At 42.3% G+C, this 25,713-nt stretch overlaps 1 protein-coding gene and 1 long non-coding RNA gene across 6 annotated transcripts in view; one reads left to right on the top strand and one right to left on the bottom strand.

Moving 5' to 3' along the window:
- The first annotated feature begins 324 nt into the window (after positions 1 to 324).
- On the top strand, positions 325 to 2,980 carry LOC148221438 (uncharacterized). Of its 2 annotated transcripts, none has more exons than XR_015808118.1 (3): positions 325 to 1,497; positions 1,949 to 2,056; positions 2,571 to 2,980. It is a non-coding gene; the product is annotated as an uncharacterized LOC148221438 (long non-coding RNA). The 2 variants fall into 2 exon arrangements; XR_015808117.1 differs by having other exon boundaries at positions 2,453 to 2,980.
- Positions 2,981 to 3,630: 650 nt separating this feature from the next.
- CDK5RAP2 (CDK5 regulatory subunit associated protein 2) overlaps positions 3,631 to 25,713 on the bottom strand; it is a 69,340-nt gene continuing 47,257 nt past the window's right edge. For 2 of the 4 annotated variants that reach the window (XM_088177734.1, XM_088177736.1), the window contains 15 exons: positions 25,616 to 25,666; positions 24,742 to 24,974; positions 22,608 to 22,656; positions 21,708 to 21,892; positions 20,445 to 20,570; positions 16,691 to 16,807; positions 16,226 to 16,415; positions 15,893 to 16,014; positions 14,284 to 14,532; positions 13,204 to 13,287; positions 12,829 to 13,085; positions 10,102 to 10,248; positions 8,035 to 8,173; positions 5,096 to 5,142; positions 3,631 to 4,286 (listed from right to left, as the gene is read on the bottom strand). In XM_088177734.1, coding sequence (XP_088033860.1) covers positions 4,227 to 4,286; positions 5,096 to 5,142; positions 8,035 to 8,173; positions 10,102 to 10,248; positions 12,829 to 13,085; positions 13,204 to 13,287; positions 14,284 to 14,532; positions 15,893 to 16,014; positions 16,226 to 16,415; positions 16,691 to 16,807; positions 20,445 to 20,570; positions 21,708 to 21,892; positions 22,608 to 22,656; positions 24,742 to 24,974; positions 25,616 to 25,666 — 2,056 coding nt within the window. In that variant the 3' untranslated portion in view covers positions 3,631 to 4,226. Of the gene's footprint in view, positions 4,300 to 5,095; positions 5,143 to 8,034; positions 8,174 to 10,101; positions 10,249 to 12,828; positions 13,086 to 13,203; positions 13,288 to 14,283; positions 14,533 to 15,892; positions 16,015 to 16,225; positions 16,416 to 16,690; positions 16,808 to 20,444; positions 20,571 to 21,707; positions 21,893 to 22,607; positions 22,657 to 24,741; positions 24,975 to 25,615; positions 25,667 to 25,713 lie in introns of all 4 variants that reach the window. The other 2 variants (XM_088177735.1, XM_014873134.2) reach the window with 2 other exon arrangements.

The following is a 25,713-nucleotide window of genomic DNA, read 5'->3' as shown; positions in this document are numbered from 1 at the left end:
CACAGCTTGAGACCGGGCTTGGTTGGGGAATTTTTTTTTTTCCTAATTTCAGTAATAACTCAGGCTCCAAATCTCATCTCATTCATGTCAGTCACCCTAATGAGCACGGGCCCGATCGGGGTTTGGGTTTATTTCAGCTCCCTGCAGGCAGAGCTGGGCAGAGCACGGCCAGGCTGGGCTCGGCAATGCCGGGTCTGAGGGAAGGGAAGGGAAGGGAAGGGAAGGGAAGGGAAGGGAAGGGAAGGGAAGGGAAGGGAAGGGAAGGGAAGGGAAGGGAAGGGAAGGGAAGGGAAGGGAAGGGAAGGGAAGGGAAGGGAAGGGAAGGGAAGAAGGGTGGCACAATCCTGGGAAAGATGAACACTGGGCTGAACCAGGGATGAGCTCAGGAAGGGAATGGGGCTAAGGGAGTGCAGTACAGAGTGGGTTTGTGCTACTCAAGAAGGTTTTTTCCAAGTTGTTACAGCCCTGAGAACCCCGTGCTATGTGGCATCCTCAGTGTGCCATGGCTGTGCTTGGCTGTTCCCAACATTCAGAGGCCAAAATCCCTCTGCCAGCAGCAGAGCCCAGCGCTGGAGGTGCAAATCCCCCTGCCCCCACCTGGGAATGGCTCTTGGGGTTTAATACCAGGTTGATGTCACCACAGCACAGACCTGAGCTCCCTCCAGGCTCCTGCCATGCCCCAATCCACCCCTGCCTGTGCTGGGAAGGCTCTGGGCTCCAAGGAGCTGCTTCCACAAGGCACCAGGGTCAGGTTTGGGCTCTTTGAAACCTCGGGAATTTGGTACCAATCGAGCTGCAGGGTGTTGCCACTTCCTTTTTTATATTTCTCTTCCCATATTGTCATTTTTGTGGAATTTGGGAGTGATTACAGCATTTGCTTTTTGTTTAGTTCAGGAGTGTTTAAAATAAACCCAAAATGCCAAGAGGGCACGTTTGCCTCTGCTTGGCTCTTTGGGCCAGACTGGAATGGGAGAAGTTAACCCAAATTGCTCTGTGATTCCATATGGAAGTGGGGAGGGCTCTGCCCTCTCCCCAGATCTGTGATCCCACAGCACCCCCACTCCTCTCCACCCCAGCAGCCAAAGCCTCCCAAAAACACAACGGGCAGCTTTGGTGGAGATTAAAATACTGCGAGATCTGCTGTCGTTTTGTTTTTAAAAACACCTGAATGCATTTGCATCGATTCATTTTTAATACAAGCAGCGACCTGTGAGCTTTGGGTATTATTTCTGTTTGTTCCCTTTGGCAGAGGTGGGCACAGGCCATGCTCTGCCCCCAGGGCACTAAATATTGCCTCTTGTCAGTGCTCCTGCACAGCTGCACACATTGCAGGGGATCCAAAGAGCTGGGAAAACCCTTTCCTTTGGTTTTTTAACTTCTCTCCCCCCCTTTTTTTTCCCCTTAATCTCAACTGGCCCTCAGCATCCTCTCTGAGAAGACCTCAGCCTGTTCACTGCCCGTGAGCCTGGGGAAGGAGCAGGAGGCTCAAGGTCACAGGTAATGACAGCAGCCTCTCCTTTCCCACCGGAGTGCTCCTCCCTGAACCTCTCTCTCAGCAATGTTTCCATTCACCTTGCCCACAGAATGAAAGCACAGGCAGCAACTCACTAAGCAAATGAGCCCCTCCTATAATTCCATTTGCTTATGCTGCTTATTTTTCTCCTGCATAATTATTTTTAAAGGAAAATTTAATTTTGTTTAATGGGAACAAAGTTTAACACTTGGTAAGCTTTGTCTTCCACAGCCACCATCTGGTGAGCTTTTTTCCTGATTTTTTTTTCCTAATTCTTTTTAAACCAGCCCAGTAAATTGTGTGTGGTTAAGAGGCACTTCTCATTAAGATGAAATACTTTGATCGTGTAGGATCATCTGTTTTTAAAGAGGTAATGATATCCTGCTTTTTTTTTGCTTTTTTTTGTTTTTTTTTTTTTTTTAAAACCAATCTCAGTGGTGAGACCTGCCCAGGTGTGAACTGGGTGCAGCAATTAGAGCCTATCAGAAGAAAAAAGGGGTCAGGAGAAGATCTCTGAGAGGGCACAACAGGGAGCATTAAGAAGTAAGTGGCAAATCATCTCAGGAAAGGGAAGCGTTTAACCTGGATATTTATTTATTTTTAAGTGCAGATGGTGTGGGGGGAATAAAAGGCTGCAAGACCAGGAGTCATGGGAATGCTATATATAGCAGTACAGCTGTTTCCTTCAGGTGTGATAACTCAGAAACGCAGGATGATTAATTTTGAAAGTTGAAATGTATAGCGGATTCTGATTACATCTGAGTGTCTATAATTTAGCTACTTAGTAAAATTAACTTGACGTTTTTAGTGAGCTATGAGGACAATAATGTGTGAAGAGACTGAAGAACAAGTTTGACTGCACCCTCTTCCCTTAGCTCCCCCCGTTTTCCCCAATTCGCGGAGTTTATTTTTAACTTTTCCCGTTTTTCCCGAATCCAGAGGAATGGGTCTGGCTCCCCCTGCAGGCTCCGGGCTGAGCCTCTCCCGGGATGTGACACCGGGAATTCATTCCAGGAAAACTCAGAGACACCTCCCAGACACTGGGAATTTATTCCAGGAAAACTCAGGGACAGGGGCTCTGCAGGGCACAGAGCATTTCCCAGAACACAACACCTCCAGGAAGGCTGTGAGACCCCCACGAAATCCATTTGTGCACTTCAGAGGAGGAAAGGGAGCAGCAGGATCCAGCAGGGACCATGGGAAGAGGCATCCTGGGCATGCAAGGCTTTAAGGTGGCTCTGTCCAAAAGAAGGAATGGGAGACACCATCCCAGGGCTGAGGAGCAGATAATTCCTGTGAGGAAGGGCTGAGAGCTGCTCAGCCTGGACAAGAGAAGGTTTTGGGGTGATCTAATCAGATCTAATCTAATTTTTAGAACCAGCGGGGAGCAAACAGAAAAGATGGGAGAGAGACGACTTACAAGGGCTTCAAGTGACAGGACAAGGGGGAATGGCCTGAAACTGAGACAGAGGACTGGATATTAGGAAGCATTTCTTCCCTGGGAGGGTGGGGAATGGCCTTCCCTTTCTTCCCTGGCACAGGGTGCCCAGAGCAGCTGTGGCTGCCCCTGGATCCCTGGAATGTCCCAGGCCAGGCTGGACACTGGGGCTGGAGCAGCCTGGGACAGTGGGAGGGGTCCCTGCCATGGATGGGATGGGGATGGGGATGGGGATGGGATTCAAGGTCCTTTCCAACCCTGCAGCCCCCAAGTGTGTGCAGGGCACAGGACACAGCACCTCAGAACACAAACTCAGAATTTTGTGGCAGCCCATTACAAAAGGGCAAAACCCAAGGACCAATCTAAATAACCCCAGCCCTGTCTTAGGATCTCCCAGTCCCAGAGCTTGGATGCCAAGGGCAAATTTCCTTGTACAATGGGGATGTCATCAGCTTGAGGGAGGAAAAAAACATCGTGTTTTGTGTGAGATCAGCTCAATCAAGTCATGCTTGCACCACAAACTCTGCTTTTGTAACCAAAAATCACTTCAAATTATGCTCTTGTTAATGTTAAACTGAACTGTTTTCCCAGTTCACTTTGTGTCACTCAGGAAGTAAATGATCTGGTGTGGCTGCTTTGGCCCCAAGTCTGAGGTTTTAAACAAAATAACACAAACACATTTGTGATGGTTTTTCATTTTAATTGTCTGATTCTAAGTAACATTTTCAGACACAGCATCAATCTAAGTACCTAACACAAAGCCCAGCATCAGGCAGCTTCTAGAAGAACCTTCCAGAGATGGTTAAAATGCTTTAAAATATTTAACATTTTTCACATTGTTAAAAAACAATGACAACTGACAGAGTATATTTTTTTAACCTACATTCTTTTAGCAGGAGAGAAACAATGGAAGGTGGATCACATTCTTGATTCTTTCAGGACCTGTTTGACTACAACAACAAATAGTTTTATAACATGACAAGTACAAATATAAAATTTCAAATGTGCCAACTTTAAAAAAATCTGGATTTTTCCTCAGTACCTGCAGTACCTTGCTTCTGTAATAAATATTAAAAACCATCTTTACATTACAGAAAATGTTAAATAAGTTATTTACCCAAAAGTGTCTTTTTATGTCCTTTTTTTTTTTTTTTTTGGTCAAAGGCTGATTCCATTAAAAGAGCTGAACAAACATTTTTTACATCAATAAATATTAAGGCAGCACAAAGCAAACAACACTCACAAAACCAGTCTCTGTTAGCAGAACTTTCTCCTTCAGAGAATCCTTTTTTTGCTGGTGTAGGAAGGTGATTTTTGATTCTCAGCTGGTGGAACCTGGTTAGAAAAGCTATTATTATTATTAATTATTATCAGTACCTCAATGACACAATTTGTCCCTATCCCACCCTGCTGCACAAGGATGTGCAAAGAGGAGCTCCTGTGTTCATCAGATCTTCAAATTAAAGTGATAAGACTGCAGTAAGCAGAAAGATTGTTTTATGTCATCACTTTCTAGAGCAGCACAGCAGCTGCAGGGGGAAATGTTGAGAAGGGATGCATGGAAAAGGTTAGAGGAAAATTTCCATTGTACAATTATTCAGAGTGGAGGGCTGTGGGGAGAAGGATGGGATTTCAGAGTCAAGGAATGCATTGCACCCTTCTGGGAGTGAACTCTGAACCTTGTGGGGGAAATCAAATGTGAGCAGTGATTGCTGAAACACTCCCAGTGACTGAACACCCTGCACCAGCTCAGAGCTGCTTCCAAAATCTTCCTCTGTTGGGTCTGTGGTTAAAAAATAAAAGCACCATCAGTGGCTAACACAGCTCCAGCTTTTAACAAGGGTGTCAGGCTGTGATCTCCTGGAAATGAACTGCTGGAAGATGATGACAGACATGAATATTAATCTGGGGAAAGCATCAGCAAGGAGAGGGTTTAGGTGTTTATGTGGTCACTCATAAAACTCTTAATTCAGCCATCAAACACAGCAGGCTATTTATCACACTAAACTGCTGTCACCCAGGCTTGATTAGGTAGCAAACCCAAAGCAAATCAGACTAATTCTGCAAAATGCTCCTGACACAGCACTGTGTATTTCTGACTAGCAGAGACCAAGGAATTCGATACAAGCAAAAATTTTACTTACTTCCAGGTTTCCTCTAGCCTTCTTCAAGACATCATGTGTTAAAACCACTGGAAAGAAAGAGGAGATTAAAAATAATACTGCAAGTCTTTCTAAATGACCAAATATGAAATAATGTCTGAGCAGGAGGATTCCCTCAGGACTGCAGTGCCACCCCTGGAATGTCATTTCCTGCTGCTGGCCTCTGTTCCACAATCTGCTTTTCAAACCTAAGCATCCTGGAAGTGTTTCTGAAGTTTTCCTGGCACGTGAAACAGGCAAAGCTCAGCACTGCAGGCACCACCTGAGATCTGCACAGCCCCTGCCATGCTCATCCCTCCACTCCAGCCAAGCCATACAGGAAGATTTTCTGTTCATTTTAAGGAGAGATGATGCATGGTCTAACTCCATTTTCATCCTTCAAGTGTCCTGCTTGGGCTGGGGAGGGCAGTTAGGAGGGGGAGAAGAGGACAGAGGGCAAAAGGAGTCAGTTCAAGGGCAAAACAAAATCTCTGTGCCACGGGGAAATCAAATCAAAAACCAATGGCCTGCTCTGAAGGGCTCCAGGTTTTCTCCATTCATCCAGCCCTGCCTGTCTCTGTGGGGCCAGCAGGAGACCTGTGAATGGAGGAGGGGGTGTTTCCAAACAGAAGTGGTATTTAGAAATGTCAGGTTAAATATGTGAGTCTCTAATCTGTGTCAGTTCTGTAACTGCTGAAATGCACCACTCACAAGCACCAATTTGATATTCCAGTCTCAAAAATAAACAATTTAGCCATAATAAAGATTTTTCATTACAACAATAAGAAGCCAACAACTCCAAGGGTAGAGCTGTCACGAGATAATTACACCCCTGGCAGATTACTGCAATTTGGCACTGCATTGTTCCATGCTCAGAGGTTCAGATGAGGTTTATAAGCAATGAGCTCTCTCACCAGAGAGAGCACACAGAAGACTCTGAGCCACAAGAATGTTCCAGTCTCTGCCTCTAAATATATTTAGGAATGTTCAGCTACATAACAGAGGGAACCTGAATATCCTCAGTGGAGCAGGCAGGTAGCAGGATGTGTGCAGAATGAAGGCAAGGTCACCTACTGCAGTGCTTTTCCTTCCTTGCTAGCAAAAGGACAAGGGTAGAAATCTCAAAACTGAGTGTAAGCAACCTGATAAAATCCAGCAGCTTCAGGTGGTCCCCCAGTTTTGCTGTAGGCTTGGCCAGGAATTTGTGTACAGATGCAAATTAGCAACATTTCTGAAATTGGTCTTTTAAGATAAAGGCAACTCGACATCCATAATTCCCATAATCAATGAAACTTGGAGAAAATCACATCCAGGTCTGTTTGTGTGGCAGAGCTGTCTGCTCAGAAGAGCTCTGCTAGTAAACTCATTTCACCTGGCAAACTAGACTTTCCTAAATCAAAACTATTAAATTCAGCCCATGACGAGAATTTGGCAGCTGTGCCACTGCTGGCACAGCTGCTGCTCTCCAAGCAGGGATTTGCATTACAGAGATTTCACAAAATGCAGGTTTCAGTTTCTCAGCACATCATTCAGAGGAGGCTGAATGCCCTGAAAAAACACTGAGCAAATTTAGGGCAACAGGCACTGTTTGCTTTAGGGAAGTGTGGGTGGGGTGGCTCAGGGACATTCTGGCTATAAAGGTAAAATCTCTGTTGATTTATACCTGGCCTAGCTCTGAAATTACCCAATGTGTCTGAGATGACACTGGAAGTGGACAAACCAGACCAGTGAATCTACCCTAGGGATATCATTTGGAAAGACATAACAGAATAGCTTTTTGGCTCTACAACCTGAACAAAACATAATTTATGATTTAATACAAGTAATTCGTACACATCTAATACAGCAATTTTCAAAGAAATGACCAAACACCAGCTCATAAATGCTTGAAACAACAAAACTCTGCAGGCAGAAGATATATGGGCTTTAGATACAAAAATTATAGGCTATGGAGCAAAATAACATTTATCACTCTACATTACATTTAACTGGGTGGACTAACATATAATATTATGGATATTTTTATAACTGTATGGCATGGAAAATTTTCCATTCTAGATTAATTACTGATAACACAAGTGCCACTCCAGCAAGGACTAATGAGCCATTCAGTCCCAAAACTTTCAGAGGAGGTAAGAATGGATCTTTTGAATTTTTATTTTTTACAGAAGAAAATGAACTCCTCCTCCCACAATAGACATATTTCTGTAGCAGGAAGGCAGAGGAGAGTTCCATTCAGATCTCTTCTGCTGAGTGATTAAAGTCTAAAGCAGCAGAGATGGATCTCTTCAAACAGACACATGGCTTAACACAGCTACAATACTCCCTAGGTCCCACTTGTTTTCATGTTTCCAGATAATTTCCTAGACATGGGTCACTAAGGGTAAAATATAACTCCACAGCATGCCCTAATTTTTCTTTAAAAAATTACCCACAGCAAGCTTTTGTTTCCCTTATTCTGAGTTTGTTCTCCTGCACTTCTTAGTCTGTTGCAGAACACTGACAGAGCTCCTTGCAGGGCAGTACCTCAGAAAATGTAAAAGCTTAATTCCACATTTATTAAGACTGAGGCAAAATCACAGTTTTGACAATGTCAAAAACTTTGGCTGAAAACATTTAAAGCAAACAGTAATTTTGCCTCTGTCCAGAAGTGTTGTAAAATGAAGAGTATCCCAAATGGAATAACCCCAGTAGGAATTAGTGGCAGCTGCATGGATTGATACATTAGCAGTGGTTTGTGTAAAAGCCTGACCAGTTTCCCAGGATATTCTCTACAGCCTTTTGTGCTTTGGGCAACTTCTACCCACTGGAATGGGGCTCCATCAGTTCAGCACAGCCTGAGCCTGTTGGTCACAGCTGGAGCACACGAGGGAACACCGATTTTAAAGACAAGCACAGATTACAGAAATCAAATCAGAACCATCATTAAAGCACACACTCACGCTGGTCAATGATGACTTTCTCCATGTTTTCTTTCAGCTGGTTTGTGGAGTGCAGGCGTTTCACTGTGCTGTGCAACTTCTTCTCTTGCTCAGACAGTTTCTTACGTAACCTAAAGATTTCTGCTTTCATTCCTTCATCCTACATTGAGAGAAAAAAGTAAGATATTAAACTACTACCTATAAGTATTTCCTACATTGGGAATTGCTCAATACTTTTCTACAAGAACTCTCAAGCTTCCTTGGAGCACCAACAACTCAGAGGAGTGAAGGACCAGCACTGAGCCCTGGCCTTCCTCCTCCACATCCCCCCTGACATGAGATTCTGGGATACAACTACAGTTCTTAGCTGGAATTTAGTGCAAGTCATTTTTCTATTAGACTGAGCAGAGTCTATTAGACTGGTGCCTACTTTAGTTCTAAACCAGGAAAGATGAGGAAGGCCAGTGCCAAGGGATCAGTGCCCTGTCTGCCAGTTCAGAATTCCAGCTTCCTCCTTGGGTTCTGTTAATGGCTGATGCTGCCTTTGTCACAGGGCTAAAAGGCACTGGGACAGTTTAATTGCAACATTATTTGACTGTATCATTATTAAGGTTCAGTTTTCACCATCAATCCCAACAAAGCTCTGGCCAGTGACTTGTACACCAGGACTGTGAGAAGCCCTGGCACATCTGCCAGTGTCACTGACCTGGGTCTCTGTGCAGATTTAAGCTTGGACCTTTTTTCCTCGTTGTGCCATTTGTTAAGTCATAAAACTCCTGGAATTTGCCCCCACTATTTATCTCTGCAGAAGAACTGATTACTCACAGCTCCTGTAGGGCTGCAGAGAGGGCACTGAATACTCAGTATTTCAGAATCCAAGCTTCAAGAAAGACAGAGATTCTTTCATATTCTGCATTTAAGACACCAGGAGCAATCTAATATCCTTAAGATCAGGGGGTGTTGGATAAGAAACTCCAGAAAAGATTCTATTAGGCTCTAATTAGGAGCATCCTGGGAATTCAGATCCCCACACACATGAAGATCAGCCTTTCAGAAGTGACTGATCCAAATGAAGGTTCAGATTAGTGCCAGGAAAGCAGGAGATGCATCCCCCACATGCTGAAAGCCCTGTGTGGGTGAGGGATGCTCAGCCCCTGCAATCCAGGCCAGCACGGAGCTGCCTGCATGGATTACACACACGAGGATAAAAATGGAAATACACACTTGTGCCAAGGCAACCCAAATCTGGAGCTGAAACATCAGTGAATGTACCAGACAGCAAACTTCACTCCCACTGCTTTTGGGATTTTATATATTTAAGGATGCTAAAAAATATCATCAAAATGTTATGAAACTATATAGAAAATCTCTGTTTTCCCAAAGTTTGAGGTTTTTTGTTTTTTTTTTTTTTTTCAGAAATATCCTGCTTCCCTTAGTAAACACATACAAAAACCTCAGTGAAATCATTCTAGGTTTATTTTAAAGCCAGGGTTTGAAAGAGTTTCAATGCTGAGTGGTGGTATTCTGACAGCAGGGATATTTCATTCCTCATTTAGTATACTTGTATTCATTTGCATAGTGTAATCCTTTTTAGTTAAAAGTGTTATAAAACTTGTCCTGGGGTTTTGTCACACTTTTAGAAAAGCTTCTTTTACAGCTTTGGCATCAACAACATAAAGGAAAATGTAGCTGAGATTACATCAAAGTTGCTGATGTTTCTCTTTTCACCAATACACTCATAATCAAATTGAATTTTGTTCAACTAACAGGGAGCCCAAACCTTTTCTTGTTGAGATGGAGCATTTGCCACCTCTCTGGATTTCCTGACTCTCACATAACAGGAATTCATATTCCATCTTTTTCACAAAGTATGCTGGAAATGAACACGTGGCCATACAAGATGATCAGGACAAACTCAGCCTTACACTAAATCCACGTGTCCAGAGCCTGGGGTCACGATTCTCCAAAGATTTTCCCAAATGTCCCATCTGTAACTGGTGCATCCTCCTAGAGACATTCCCAAAGTCCAAAAAACCACCCCCCAAACCCCAACCAAACCAAGCAAGCCCAGGGGAAGCCCAGCAGTACCTGAATGCCCTGAGCAGAACCATGAGCAGCTTTCAGGGGAACAGAAACTCTCCAGAGAAGCTTCAGGGAACGTGCAGCCTCTTCTAAAATCTGCTGTACTGTGTGAGTGCTGGTGGAAAAGCCATGCAGGGATGCCTGCTCTGCTACCTGTAGCACAGGATTAGAGACATTTGATATTTTATACTTAAACCATTAGGAAAATGTAATCTTAATTAATGGGTTTAATCCAGCTGGTGTGATTTCATATTTAAGATAATGTATACAGCCATTGTGTGCCATAAAAACTAATTTGTTAGTTAACAAAGGCTGCTGAATTATATATTATCTGAGAATTTCAGCGAGGGAGGGGATTTATCCTAATCAATAACCATGATTAACAATAGATTATATTTACTAGATTTGCTATGCCACATGGTAACAGTTGGCAACTCTCTTCTTTCTTCATTTGCATTTTGTGTCATGTTATTTGAAAGTCAATGATTACAGACATCAATTTAAGCAATATAGATGTTTCTTCCTTAGCAGACCCTTTAAACTGTTCCATTTAATGCTAAAATAACTATCAGGGTACACATAAAATGTTTTCCTCTGCTGACAGATGAGAAAACCAAATGGAAGAAATTGCATAAATGTGAAATAAAGGAGGGAAAGAATGTGAGGGGAGCAAATGAATTACCAAAGCAATGGTGCTACAGAAGGGGGAAGGGTAATGAAAGAAAAGCATTTGCAGTTCCTGCCCCATGCAGGATACAATCTGAATATTTATTTAGCATTGTTATCAAACCAGAATCCTCCTGTCACATAAAATATCCCATTTGCTAAGTAGTCTGAAACTTCAGTGATGTAAAGCTTGATAGGAAACTGCAAATTGTGAAACTTACTGCTTTTATCTTTACACCAACAAAACAAGTTAAAAACTTAGAGAGATTACTTTTTCAGTCATTATCAGTATGTTAACTAGGTCATTGGGAAATATATGATACTTCAGAGAGTCTTAAGTGTCATTCAGGCATCATTTGACTGTGTGAGCACACATGTGATACCACAAAAAGAATTTCAGAATTGTTGCAGACTGCATCTTCAACAGCTTCACTAATTATAACTGCAAAAATAAGTAGCACAAATTTATCCCTGCAGTTAAGACCTTCTGTTTTCTGAAGAGCAGCAAGCATGGTTTTTACAGCATTTATATTATCATAAAATCATAGGGGTGAAAAGGACCTTCATTAGACACTTAGTTTCCTTTCCCTCTCCAAGGCAGGAAAGCACTACATGGAATTTTTTAAACACTGGCATAATCTATCCTCAAGATTGCCTCCAGTCAGTGTCTCTGAGCACCTTCCATGCCAGGGGTTCATTATTTTTACCACTGGCTGCTGTTTTCCATGCCTGATCCAGGCCCTTCCTGCTGGGGTTTAAGTTTCTTAGTTCCTTATTAGATGCCACAGACATGCACAGATTGTTCTTTCCCTTTAATTGAAGCTTGTAGGCAAATTTGTCTTTTCAAACCACCCCAAAAATGCCATCATTAACTGTGTCCAAAAATTAATATTACATAAGAGGAAATTAGCAGAAGTAAACACTAACTAGTTCTCCTATTCTAGACAAAAAGGACTGAGGTTATTCAAAACAAAATAAACATTTTATTGGTTAAGCATCCTTAAGAGTGCAGCACGAGCACCATGAGAGGCTAACACTGTCAGAGAATGAAGAAAGGATGATACACTGAGTCCCAGAAGACACTATTTGATCATTAATGAAATATTCAAATTTCTGGACTAGCCTATGATATTGTTAAATGTTCAACTGATAACCAGGAAGCAGAAAAATATTTAAAAAATCTTCCCTGAAACATGAATGTAATATGAAACAAGCCTCACCAGCATACATCAATCTTTAATGTACAGTTATATCCTGGTGTTACTAAAAGGCTGAATTCAGCTAAGGGGAGAACTTTATCAGCTCTGTATCACATTTCTTTTAATTGTCTCATATTTCCTGGGTTTCTCTCAAGCCTTCATTATATGAAAATCTTAATTATTTTTATTCATTTTATACAGCCCTAGTTTAAACTCTGTTTTTACAGCATTTTAGACTTTTACCTGGGGTTTTCGGCTGCTGCTTTTGTCTGGCTTTTTTTATCATTACCAGTGCAACAAACACTGATTTCCACAGCAAAACCAAGCAGTTTTACCTCATTTAAAGCCAAAACTCAAAGTGAGATTGCTTGGAGGCCTAGAATTAACTAACCCAGAATCACATTGAGTCCATCTAGGTGATGACTGTGCCAAGCTTGAGGCATCCTGAGTTATTCAGTCAATCCTTCCCTTTGCACCGTTTTGTGCCTCTGGATAAAATCCCCCTGTGGTTGTTGAGGCCCAGAAAAACCTCTTGTGAGAGTTTTTCCAGTCCAGTTTTCTCAGGCTTAGCCAGGGTTCTTTCCCAAAGCTAGCTGCTTTCCTCTAATGCAAACAGAAAAGAATTAATAACAAAGATAAACACCTGCTGGATACGTGACAAGGCCTGGGAAAGAGGTGTCACTTGCTGTGTACCAATCATGGGTATTGTGTCCCTGGAGTTGTGAGAGGCTCTATTTAATCAAGGTGTTGCAGAATAAACTTGTCCCCTTCCTATCCCCAGGGATGCAGCTGTGTGCCATATTTCCACCACTCCAAAGGGTTAAAATCCCTAACCCACGAATCTGCTTCAGCAGATTTCAGAGCTCACCTTCACTCCAGGCTCCTGGGTGCCAGTGACCTCCCTGAGAGCCATCTCCATGTCTGCCAGCACCTGCTGTCCCTCGGAGATGTGTTTCCTCAGGGCCTCGTAGTCCTCGATGAGCCCCAGGACGTGCCGGCCGTTCCTGTCCGCCCACATGCGGTGCCCGGGCACCAGGCGAGGGGTGCACGTCCTGCTGGAGCCCCACGAGCTGCTGCACAGGGAGCCACTGTCCACATCCTCATCCTTAGGGGATGCCTGAGTACCTGGGGGCAGAAAAAAAAAAAAAAAAAAATCGGGTCATTTTTATTTTTAATCGTCGCACACACACACAAAAAAAAAAAAAATTTAATTTGCGCTCGACTTCTCCTGGTCTGGGCGTACCTGGTTTCTCTGCTGAAGTGCAGCGTCTGTTCTGCTGCTTCTGCAGCTCACAGATGTTTCTCCTGGCAGCAGGGCAGAGATTTTCTACATATAAAAAGGGAGAAGGAAAGCTGTATTATTAGATGTTTACATGCATTTAAAAAAAAAATCCCTCCCAGCTCTTCAGTTTTTTATTGCTGATGTTATATATATATGTTATATATATATACTTGGACTCTGGAAAATCAGCTAATTTTTCTATTATCATGCCATGGGTCTTCCAGTATTTACCTACATTTATACCTGAGCATCTATCCAAATTCTAGCTATCTCCCAAAATCAAGCCATAGTTAAAAAATCTAAAATACATCCTGGTGAAAATATTTTAGTATCAAATACAAGCTTCCCATTAACTCCACAAGAAGTAGGACATTTTTCAGATTAAAGATTGTCCCTATACTCCTCCTTCAGGACTTCCAAATTCCCTAAGCACCTACAAGAAAAGCATATCTCAAAAACTCAGCTGCTGACATTCCAAGGAATCTTTCTGGTCCATGTGGTTTTATCTGGATGTGCAGAGCACTTTAAGGAGGAAGATTCTCGTGCCCTCTGTATCCCATGTACATCAATACTGGAACAATAACCTAACCCTGGGTGTAAACATTACACTTTCCTTCCTTTGCTAAAACAGCATCACTTAACAGTGATTGAAATCAAGTTAAAATATTCCTCAAGGACAAAGAGGGGACAACTGATTTATCCAGAGCCCATTTAGTGCACTTATTGATCATTCTTGAGTAATACACACTCAACCTTAGCAAACACTATAGAGCTCAGCAGTGAAAAAAGAACCCCCCAGGTAAGCAAAATTTATGGGAATTTATTGCAGGCATCCTGCCATCCCAGAGACTCTGCAAATGCTTTGTTTGGATGCAAAGGAAGCAGCAGCTGGAGGCTCCAGGACAGTGCAGTGTGCACTTCACACCCCAGCTCTAACAGCAGACGGATTTGAGGAGAGCTGCTGTTGTTCAAGGCTGTAAGAGCATCGTTAAAGAACGAGGCACAGGTTCTGCAGTCCCCAAGGCACAGAGAGCACAGTACCATCCAGTCCTGCACAGGGCTGAGAGCCTGCCTTCAACACACAGTTGATATCAACAGCTGACACTGGTCCCACTTCCTCTCTCTTCCCTTTGCAAAGCTGCTCTTCTAATTTTTCATGCAAAGACTTGTTGGTGTCCATGCTCCTCTCCAGCTGCACTCGCAGGCTCTGGATTTCAGCCAGCAGTTCATGTAAATCCAGTGGATTATTCTGATCTTTCCGGAATTCTTCTGAGGCATCACATCTGGGATCTGAGAGAATTTCAGAAGAAACATTCAAACATCTCTAGCAATTAAAATAATATTACCCACTAGAACACTCAGCAAGTAAGTTATAGCCAGTGTTATCCTCAATATTAAGAATTAACTACAAACAGCATTAAGATAATGGTTTGACAAAAAAATGCATGTCTTAATTGCTTCTAGCCTTGAAAGATTTAAAGAGTTGAAAAGTGTTTTTTACTTTGTCCATAAAAGCTACCATGTCTCATGCCAAAAGCTAAAAAATTAGATAAAAGGAGAATGAAGAGGATTTACAAAATGTTAAGTGCATTAATGCACAGTCTGGGGAAAGGAATGGGGAACATGAGAGTGTGGAGGAAGGAAGGAGTAAAACTGGGAGTGTAATTTTATACACTGAACGAAAAAGAAAACAGAGATCACCTGGCAACCAGAGGAACAAATCTGAACCTGAGAGAAGCAAGAGCTGTGTTTGCCTTCTCACAGAAAGAGTTCAGTACATAAACAATTCCATGCATTCTTTCCTGCTGAAATCCAACTGCTCAGGGTGTTCTCCAGGCAGTGGGAAGGGGCTCAGCTCACGAGGAGGGTGCTGCCACTCTCTAATGACATCAGGAGTTCTGCAAGGGCAATCCCTCCCACCCCTGAGCCAACTCTGCCCTAAAGCCTCGTGCCTGCAGGGCTCTCTGCTGCAGCAGGCCAGGAAAACCAGGGCAGCAGGGCACAACACTTGGAGCAGCAGGGAGAAAAAAAATCAACTTTCTAAGAACTTCCAGTGGGAAATTTGCTGGATGTGGAAAGGGCTTTTCAGCTATGAACAGCATCTCACTCTTTAGCTCAGAACACCAACAGCTACGTGGTGGCACAGCTTCCTTCCAAGGGAGAGGAAGAACTCAGCTGAGCTCCACTCCTCCTCTCACCTTTACTGACAGCAAAGAGGACAGGAAATGATTTAACACCTCATTCACAAAGCAGTGCCAGCACTTCTGCCAGCCCCAGGGAGGAGCCTCTCCCCCACCTTCAGCCAAGAGAGCTCCAAGCTACCTGGGTAAGCAGGACCTGGGAGGGCACAGGAGCAGGTTTGCAGGTGACAAGTAAATATCTAAGATCCCCAGAAAACTCATCCAGCCTGAGCCACTAAGTCTTCAATTCTAGTTTTTAGCTCAGCTTAAAAGATAAAAGAAACTTGGGGGTGTCTAGTCAACATGTGACACATGTCAGGCTCACAGTCACCCATGAGAGCAGCAGGCTGTCAGCTCTCTGCAGAGCAGACACAAGGAACAGTGACCCAGCCCTTCTGGCCTTTGACAAGAGCATGCTCAGAGGGGAGATGTGCAAGGGCAAAGGCTACAGAGACATTGTGCATTTATACCTGTCCCCTTCCTTCTTGCTTCTTCCAGCTTCTCATAAACCTTGATCTCAGTCCGCAGCGACTGCAGCAACTTCTCATTCTCTGAGAGCTGGTGCTGCTTTACATTAATTTCTGTTTGCAACCTGTTAAGTCCCAAAAAACAGCTGAGTTAAATCCTGGGTTTTTTTTTTTCAAAATCTAAAATCCATTCCTCTTTCCCTCCGTAATTCTCTCCCTTGCCTTTTGAATATTTCCATGTCCCTCATTAATGTAAATGGCTATGGCTAAACACGTGCCTGTCACACTGATAATCTCCTCTCTAAATGACTGTTTAAATGTGGGCAGAATCAATACCTGTTCAGCTCATTGCGACTGCTGTAAATTTGACATGTCAGGTATCTGATTTCATCTTCCTTTTGGCACATTTGTTTTTGCATCTTTTCGTTTTCTTTCTTGACGCATTCGTGGTCCTCATGAAGATGCTCAATGATTGCATTCTTCTTAGAAAGAGATTCTCTTAACTTTTCATTTTCCTTTTGTTTATCTGAAACAAGAAGAAGCACAAGGTATCTGCAATGCCCATGAGACACTAAGGCTATGATTTTTAACCAAATCAGCTTTTTCAGAGACTATAAAAAAAAACCCAGCTGCTACTCCACTACTGCTAATCCCATCTTGAATGCTTATGGTTGAGCATGGAATTTCAGGGGTGCAAAGAATGGTTAAGTCAATTTAATGAGTGGACTGTGAATATTTTATTGTTTTCTGATCTGGGATGAGTTGCAGGCTATTCCTGTAAAGAACAGTTTACATTTTTACCTCTAGATCCTTTTGCCAGCATTGCATTCAGAACTTGATTTTGCTTCCTCAGGAAATGTATTTCAGAAGTCAGGGAATTATGCTGCTCTGAGCCATGGATAAAAATGTTTGCAGAACCTATAAATATATACATAAAAGATGATATATGAGTCATCTCTAGGTCATTAAAGATTAAACTTTCCAGACAAGAACAATTTAAAAAATTGCAGAAAAACATGCTATAAAAGCTGTTTCTCCCCTATATATTTTGAAGGTTATCACTACAGGCTAAAAGGCAGCTCAGGTTAATGCCAAGTAATCCAAAGCCCCGTGCAGCACAAGTGCCTCTCATTGCTGGGCAACCATTACTAAAATTGCAGAATTATCCCTGGCAGTCTTTACCTATCAGCTAAAATCCCAACTGGACAAAATGCAGGAGTATTTTGTGACTTTGCTGTGATTTGAAAAGAAAACTGTAGGAGTGTTTACCATGTATTTTAGTCTTGCTCTGCTCATACTCCATTGTATTTAGTATTTAGAGAACAATGGGATTCTACCAGCTAATCCCCAGGGGTTAATGCAGGGAGGCTTGGAAACAGTCTGGTGACAGATCTGTTACCATACAGGCAAGAGCATAAGGTTGGAGTCACTGTCTTGGCCTCAGATTACAAACTCAGAGCCCATTTAGGATCACAGGGATGAAGATTTATCCCTCTTAAATCCCTGTTTCTAAAATTTAGAGAACTGAGCTGGTCTTGATCACCCACCAGCAGCCATGGGGAGGAACAGGCCCCTCCAGAGTTCAACTCACCCCGTGTCTCCCCTGCTCACATCTCTGAGGATGAGATCCCCTGTCCTCCAAGAACTGAATTTCCCTCCAGTGCTTCCATGAGCAGCTCTGGGTAACTGGCACGAATTAAATGTCTGACTTTGACAAACATAAGGGTGATGAATCCTGCTCTGAGGATGTGACTGCACTAGCTAAGTGAATCTAAGTGTTAAATCCCAGCCCAGGCAATCCTCAATGCACTGTACTGGTGCCAGTCATCCCCCAGTGATGTGCACTGTGCAGCACAGCCTGCAAAGTGCCACATCCCACTCTCAAGGGGATGCCTCTGAAATGCAAGTCAAGTCATTGTTATTGCTCTTTGTAACCTTCTCATAGTCAGTGAAACACTTCAAGACCCACTGGAATTAAAAGCATTTTTCAGCTGATTGGTTATCCCAGTATCTCCCACACTTTAAAGCCTGAGATAAGTACATGAGTGTCAACTATTTGGTTAATAAAGAAATAACCAGCTGGCAAAAAAAATTAGCTGAATGTATGAGGAGGATGCCTTTCAGCTCTGGCAGTTCAATTCAATTTGATGTGCTGCACTTCCTCTGACTAATCTCATTTTATTGTAATCCCAATTGAAGCTTTTACCCACTACCTTACTGGGATGTAGTGTGCCATGATATGAACCTCTTGTCACTGCTGAAAGACTCAAAGGCTCTGGAAGCCTGGCACTAATGGCATTTTACTATCTATATGTTAAAGAGTTGAGGCAGCTATGTGAACTCAAAAGGCTTTCTCCTTTCAGACTGTAACAAAGCAATCCAAGTTGAAGTGGCAAGGCTTGATGGTCTCATCTTGATTCTAATTTAATTTATTGCCCATCACCCAGCTATATCCTATTTGAAAAGTTATGCTATCACAGTTCTACTGAAAGGCTTCAGAATATAACTATTGGTTATCTTACATAATAAGGGATAATGTAGAGCCAGTGGTAATAGGGCCACAATCCCACAATTTGACCCACTATTGAGACTGCTACTTCTGTGCAGAGCCCTGCTGACATCAATTACTCTCTCCACAGAGGCAAAGGTCCATCTAACCAGAGGAAAGTGGAGCATCAGGGCCCACAATTGCAATACACTTGAGTTTTCATTCTGGTTTGTGCTGAAAACGTGAGTGCTAAGGAAGTGTACCTTGAAGGTTTCAAAGGAAACACCGACTGAAAGAAAGGCACTATTGAAAATCACTGCAATGAAGAAGGAAATATTCACTCCCAGGGAAAGCAAAATAAAGGCATTCAAAAGCTGAAGAGAAGTCTGAGTAGAAAAATCAGCTAGTTGTGAGTTAAAAAAAGCAAACAAACCCCCTTTTAATGTTAACTGCTGTTAAGAGCATTTGAAACGTAGAACACTCAAAATTAAACCTTTGATTTTATTTTGAAGCCTAATTTGAAATGATTGAAGCAATTATTTTAGTTCTACTTGCACTGCAAGCCTCAGCTCTACAGGAATGATGTAGTCATTACCAGCTTTTGAGTCATTTATAGGATACTGGAAGCCCAGAGGCATTTAAATACTTAAAGAATCTAAATATTAAAAATAAGATGGCAAGAACAGTGGGCAGATGTGTGTATATACATCCATACAATATTTATCAGACAAGAATAAATCTATGCAATAACTTTTGTTGAACAAACAATTCAATATCATGAATTTAGCAGGTTGCCATAAACAATTAAGTATGTTACAACTTGGCCTTGTGTTTTAAAGGAAAACAAACTGAGGACATTCAGTTAAAAGCAAAAATGTTGAATGCAAGTCACAGAATGGTTTGGGTTGGAGGGCACTTTAGGATTCAATTTGTTCCAATCTCCTGCCATGGCAGGGACCCCTCCCACTGTCCCAGGCTGCTCCCAGCCCCAATGTCCAACCTGGCCTTGGGCACTGCCAGGGATCCAGGGGCAGCCACAGCTGCTCTGGGCACCCTGTGCCAGCCCTGCCCACCCTGCCAGGGAACAATTCCTGCCCAAGATCCAATCTTAACCTGCCCTCCTTCAGCTCAAGGCCATTCCCAACATGCCCTTGGGAATCCTCTCAGCTTCACTTAAGAATTTCTTTTTACACTGAAAGTCAAAGAAAGCTCATCTATCAGGAAAAAGGAGCATCACCTGCAAGAGAACATGTGCATATCTGATAGCATGAAAGAGATCTTTGATACAGAGAGAAACAAGAGCTGAAAGAACACAGTGACAAAAAGGAGCTGTTCTAACAGGTAGTTGCTTTTTTCCTTTACTTTTCCAAATTTCTCCTGCACACAGTGGTAGATGTGCTAAGGCAACAAGAAGACAGATGGAAGGCATAAGACAGTTTATAAAGAAAATATACTTTCACTGCATTAATGGATGCCCTTGCCAGAATCTTTATGAAGCTGTAAAAGAGTTGGAAGTGTTTCAGTGTGGTTATTTCATGAGCACAGAATGCCTTTCCAGCAGTGTAAATACTTCACGAATGAAATGGATGCTTTTTATCCACCTTTCCATCACTGTAAATTATCCCTGAAAGCAAACTGCCATGTGCAGGTTGCCTCCATTTAAACAACAACAGAAATGGATCATGGGGATGATGTAAAACATAATGAATCTAATGTCAATACCAGTGGAACTGAGGAAAAGGAAAGTATGTCTGTATTTATTACCTGCTTCCAGTCTGAGTAATATTGCATATTAATCAATTTTCCTATGGGGGAAAAGGTGAGAAGGAGAGTGAAGCAAAGTGTAGAAAAATACAGGGATGAGGTGTTTCAAAAGGTGCTCCAAAAGCATCTTTAGTGGAAGCTGCCTACTTGTGAAAAGTTTGAAATCCACCTCAGAGCTTGGCTTCCAGAGAGGCTCAACACCAGCAACAGAGAACAGTGCCTGCAAACCTTTCCAGTGGCATTTGATCCCTCAGGCTCTCAGCACGAAAGATGGATTCAGTTTCTCATTAAATGAATTCTTACCTTGATCTAGCTCCTTGTCTGTTACTTGTCTCTCAAGCTGCTTCCTCAGTCTCTCATTAGTTTTTATGGAGTATTCTAAACGTTGTCTCAGGATTCTAATTTCTTGCAGATGCTCCATTAATAACTCTAAATAAAGCAAGAGACCACTTCTTATTTAGAGCAGATGATTGTATTCTTTTACATTAGGTACTCTTGTCAAATCTAATGAGTGGTAATCATAAAAGATGACACAGAGCTGTTAAAAATGGCAGATATTGAATATGTGACTGCACAACACTCTTCCTGCACAGTGCTCAAACCAAGCATTCAGTGACAACTCATGCTCTACATTCTAACTTAAACAAGGGGCCAGAGTTTTAAAGCTCTTCAGATTTCTTCTGCCTACAAAAGTGGAGTAGATAACAATTTTATCTACTTAAATATTCCCTGTACTGAGGAAAGAATCCAAAGATCTGCAATGCAGCTCCACATTCTGGCTCGACACACCACCAGCACACATTTTTCCTTACAACAATAGGAAGCTCCCAGAGTAACTCAGAGAGAAATTTGACTTTGACTTACACAATGCACTCCACAATAAAGCAATCTGTTGTATCAAGTTTCATTACTGTACCTTTTCCTTCTTGCTTTACCATTCTACAATTTTTCTTCCATTGGCTGCAAGTTTCATCCTTACTCAGGAGCTGATCTGTTCTGCCTGTCACTGTGTGATGTGTCAGTTTATCCATGTCACACACTCCTGCTTTACTCTGCAATATTTCTCCCTGAACAGGATGTGCCAGCTCAGCTATTAAATTTTCATTGCTGCCGATAAAGTAGTGCAAGTATCACTTGTGTTTAGTGGAACTATCCAGGTCAAACATGACACCACTTATTAATTATGCAGCACTTAACAATTCTCAAGGAAACACAACACTGGCTTCTATAAAACTGGAAAATATCTCCTTTTCCACATAAAAATCTCTTGACAATTGTCTGTTTTCACCTTGTAACTTGTCTATTTTAAGAGTGTCTGGAGCAATGCAAAAGCTGGTAGCCTAAAACAACAAGGACACAAACCAGCACATTTTATACTGCCTCAGACAGGGTAGATCAGATGGTTGCCATCTCTGTGTGTCTTATCACTGAAATTGCAATAATTATGCAAGGAACTGGAAAGCTGAGGCAGACAAACATTCTTCATTATTTCTTAATTAGTTCCCTTGTGTGTTATTTATCAGCTTTTCCCAATATCCAGCAAATCTTTCATGGGAAAAACATTACCTGGAGGAAACTTGCTTGGCAGAAGTGGCAGTGTGCTGTGCTGGCCTTCCAGGTCATGCCTGTGCTCAGGTGAGCCAAGAGGAGATTTCTCTGACAAATCAAAGTCAGAGGAGCTGTGAAGAGCAGATGGCACAGGAGACTCATCCTGCAGATGCTGGTACATGGTAGCATTCTTCTCATTATTCCTTTTGTGCCAAACAAAACAGTTTAAAATATAAAAGATATAAAAGTCATTCTAGGACTTTGGAAAGCGTGAACAGAGGGTGCCAAATTTACACCAATTTAAAGGTAAATTTATGTGACAGGGCATGAAAAACCACTGCACATCAGAGGCTGTATCAAGATGAAATTCAGAGCTCACTGAAGTCAGCAGGAATAACCACTGGCCCTCCAGCCTACTTTGTATTTTCCAGCACCAGGCAGCCACCTTTGTGTTCAGGGGACTCAAGCTGAGGATTTCTGTAGCACTGAAGAATCCCAAGCTGGCAGAAAACCAACGGAAACAGCACAACAACACCTGCTCTCTTCACCTTCAGCATCAAGGTGCTGTGACAATGAACTTCAGCAGGGCTGCACTGAGTGACCCTGAGCCAGCCCCAAGGGCATGGGGACACGGGGAGGGACTGTCCCCCCACCAGGATGTCTCACATGCACCACAGTGGCTTATGGACAGCTTTCATTTTGTTCATGAAAAGAATAATCTGGTGGCACAATGTTTCTCTTTCAGTATCTCACCTGCTTGGTGAGAAGGGGGGAAAAAGTCTTAGTCTGTTTTATTAACAAAATAGATATTAATAAGCAAAGCCCTGCCAAACAGCTAAACATGCTACAAAACATAGAATATCCTCATCAACTTATGAAACAACCATATTTTTGCTAAACATCCAGTTGTACTCTTACCTTTGAGCTAATTCATACAGTATAGTGACTTCTGTACCTATGGATTCTCCTGCAAAGCAAAAAGAGCTGATTAAAAACATGCACTGAGAATTACAATTTTTTTCCCCTCCAGCTTACTCTATTTAAATACAGAGTGGTAAATTAATGAGAAATTAGAGGAGTCAACAGATACTAACACACTTTCTATTAGTGTCAAATGCTGTACATGACCAAAACTATTTATTATCTCAGCAACAAAGCAATAGCTTGCTCTGGAACTCACAAAAAAAAAATCATCAGAGACCACAGGTGCCAGATTTTACAGCCTTGGTGTTTTAATTAGCATAGCAATTTGAAATAATTGTGCTATATGGCAAAAGGATTATGGGCACATTTTGTTACTTCTTCGATAATATTTATATAAAAACAATTCCATTGCACTTGGATTTTTTATGCTTGTTTTGGAGTCAGGCTAACCAGCCATCCTTAATGAAGGAGCACACACAGGATTTTGCTTGCAACATTCTCTGTGGAATTGTGTGTGAGCACAGGCACAATTCAGTGCAAGAGATCTGGACTCAGACACTAATTTGATTAAAGAAATAAGAGCTTGGTGGTGTCACCTTGGCTCCCCATATTTTAGAATTCTTGTGCAATTAAGCAAAAGAGTTTCACAGCTGAAATTTCAGGGGAATGAACTGAAGGTCAGGATGGAAATGCAGAGACAGACAGCTGTTCATGCTTCTTCCTTACAGTCAATTCTTAGTACACTGGATGTTCTTTACAACCCTACAAACATCATTTTACTTTAATGTGTGATTCAATGCAGCACCATTGTGTTAGATATATTGAATTGTCTCGCTTGTCAGTGACTTTTCATAGTATACAGGATACCATCTGTTGGTTTAAAGGCATTTAATGTTTATTCACTACAGCCTTCTCATTTGCAATGCAAGGAATCTCTGTAGCCACCGAAATCGTTGAATACACTCAATCTTTTATTACCCTGCTATGACACAAGGCTGTAATACCTTTTTCTCATATACAGCTGCTTTATATGAGCAATCAAAACTGCAACATCCTGCCACGATCTGTAATGAAAGGCAGAGCACAGATCATGCCATGGCTGGGCCCCAAACGGGGCTGAACAAAGGCAGCTCCCAGAGCCAATTCCAGGAGATGTCAGGCCAGGTCCCTCTCTCAGGCTCCTCAAGTGTTCTGCTGGAGATTCACTCCTGCAGCTGCCATCTGTGAAGGATTGCTGCTTGTTTGGGTCAGCAAGAGCAGCCCTTGTGATGCCAGGAAAAGGTCTTGCTTGCTTTTCCTCACAACAGCATCCCTTTTCCAGCATTTTCCTGCTAACTTTCTTCAAACTACAAACTGAAGGCAATGTGCAGGTTTATACTCTTCTTTCAAGTGCCAAATGTCAATTGTGATTCTCATTTTCCAAAACATGGTTGTATTTTAGCTCTCTTATAAAAGGCAGTGTACATTTCTCCCCCAGCCAGAATGGCAGGCAGCAAAATGCAGATCCCTTAGGAAAATCATGGAATAATTGAGGTTGGAAAAGATATCTTAGATCATGGAGTTCAACTGTTACCCCAGCACTGCCAGGCCCAGCACTAACTCATGTCCCCAGGCATCTTCAACAGTCAGCTGGGCTGACCCTGAAGTCATGTGTAACAAAACTTTTATATAGCCACTAGATTTTGGACAGTTAAAATATGCTTGTGCTGACATGACCCCAAATAGCAGGTGTCAACAGTAAAATCCAGTCAAGGAGTAATGGCCATAAACTAAAACACAGGAAATTCCACTTTAACACGAGGGAAAACTTGTTTACCTTGAGGGTGGACCAGGTGCCCAGGGAGGGTGTGGAGTCCCCTCTCTGCAGACATTCCACACCCACCTGGACAGGTTCCTGTGTCACCTGCTCCAGGTGACCCTGCCTTGGACTGCATGATCTCCAGAGGTCCCTTCCAATCCTGTGATTCTTGCTGAATCATAAAAATTTTACCTTCCATGACAGTCCTCCCCATAAACCATCTTAAAACAACCACCAGCAAGGAAAACTTCCTTTCACCAACAAACAAATGAAATCCATCCCATTCCAAGGAAACCTATGTGACAACAAACACAAAATTCTGCTGCTCACCGTAGAGAAATTTCATTTCCAGCTTCTCAAACAGCAGCACGCTTTGGTTCAGCTGCTCACGGAAACCTTCAGCAACATCATAATCAACATGACTGGCCTGGAGCAGCTCCTCAAAGGCTTTCAGCAGGCTGCTGAGGTGCTCGTGGTAGGTGACACAGCCACAACGGATCTCCTTGATCTGCTGGCACTGGAAGGACAGCTCCCGAACTTGGGAATGAACTAACGAATCGTATCTGAGAAAATGAAAATTAGCTGGAATGCTTGCTGGTCATAAACGACATTTAAATATAAATATAAAAGGGAATTAAACTTATATTCCTAAGCCATTATTTTATGTGGCTCAATTTGCTTTTAAAATGCTTTTAACAGCCACAATGAGAGATGTATTGTCTCTGATTGTTGAGTTTGGTATTTAGAGATTATTCTCCTTCACTTAACTGCATCATTTGTAAAATGGGTCAAAACTAATGGGATGACTTGATGGCCTGCTTGGAAAGAACATGGATGGCAGCAGAGGTGCCAAATTAAATTAAATAAGAGTGAATACATGTAAAGAATTTTCAAGAATACACATATTCTTCCTGACTGGTTGGGGATTTTTTTTTTTTGTTTAGTGTTTTGTGGTTTTCTTAACTCCCTATGGAAGCAGACAACTGCCCAACTTCTCTGAAAATTTATGTATTTCCTGCCAAAACCACAGTATTGGACTTTCTGAACTGATGGCTTCACCCAGTCTAAAAATTCTCCACATCTCTGCATGTGTATTGTAAGAAACAATGACAACCACTGTGGTGCCTAAACTCCTGCACTCCACAAGCCAGGATATAAATTTCAACTCAGATCAACTGAATTTATTTATTGAATTTATGCTTACAAATGTAGGCATCCCCTTTGTACTGCCACTGTCTGTACCACGGGTAGAGTTCTTTCTCCAGAATCATCCATTAGCAGGAAAAAAAAGGAGAGATGTTA

The sequence above is a fragment of the Sturnus vulgaris genome, chromosome 22, assembly GCF_052056855.1.
Source record: "Sturnus vulgaris isolate bStuVul1 chromosome 22, bStuVul1.hap1, whole genome shotgun sequence".
Taxonomy (NCBI): Eukaryota; Metazoa; Chordata; class Aves; order Passeriformes; family Sturnidae; genus Sturnus; species Sturnus vulgaris.
The sequence above is the reverse complement of the archived record's forward strand: the minus strand, read 5'-3'. Positions and strand labels throughout refer to the sequence as shown.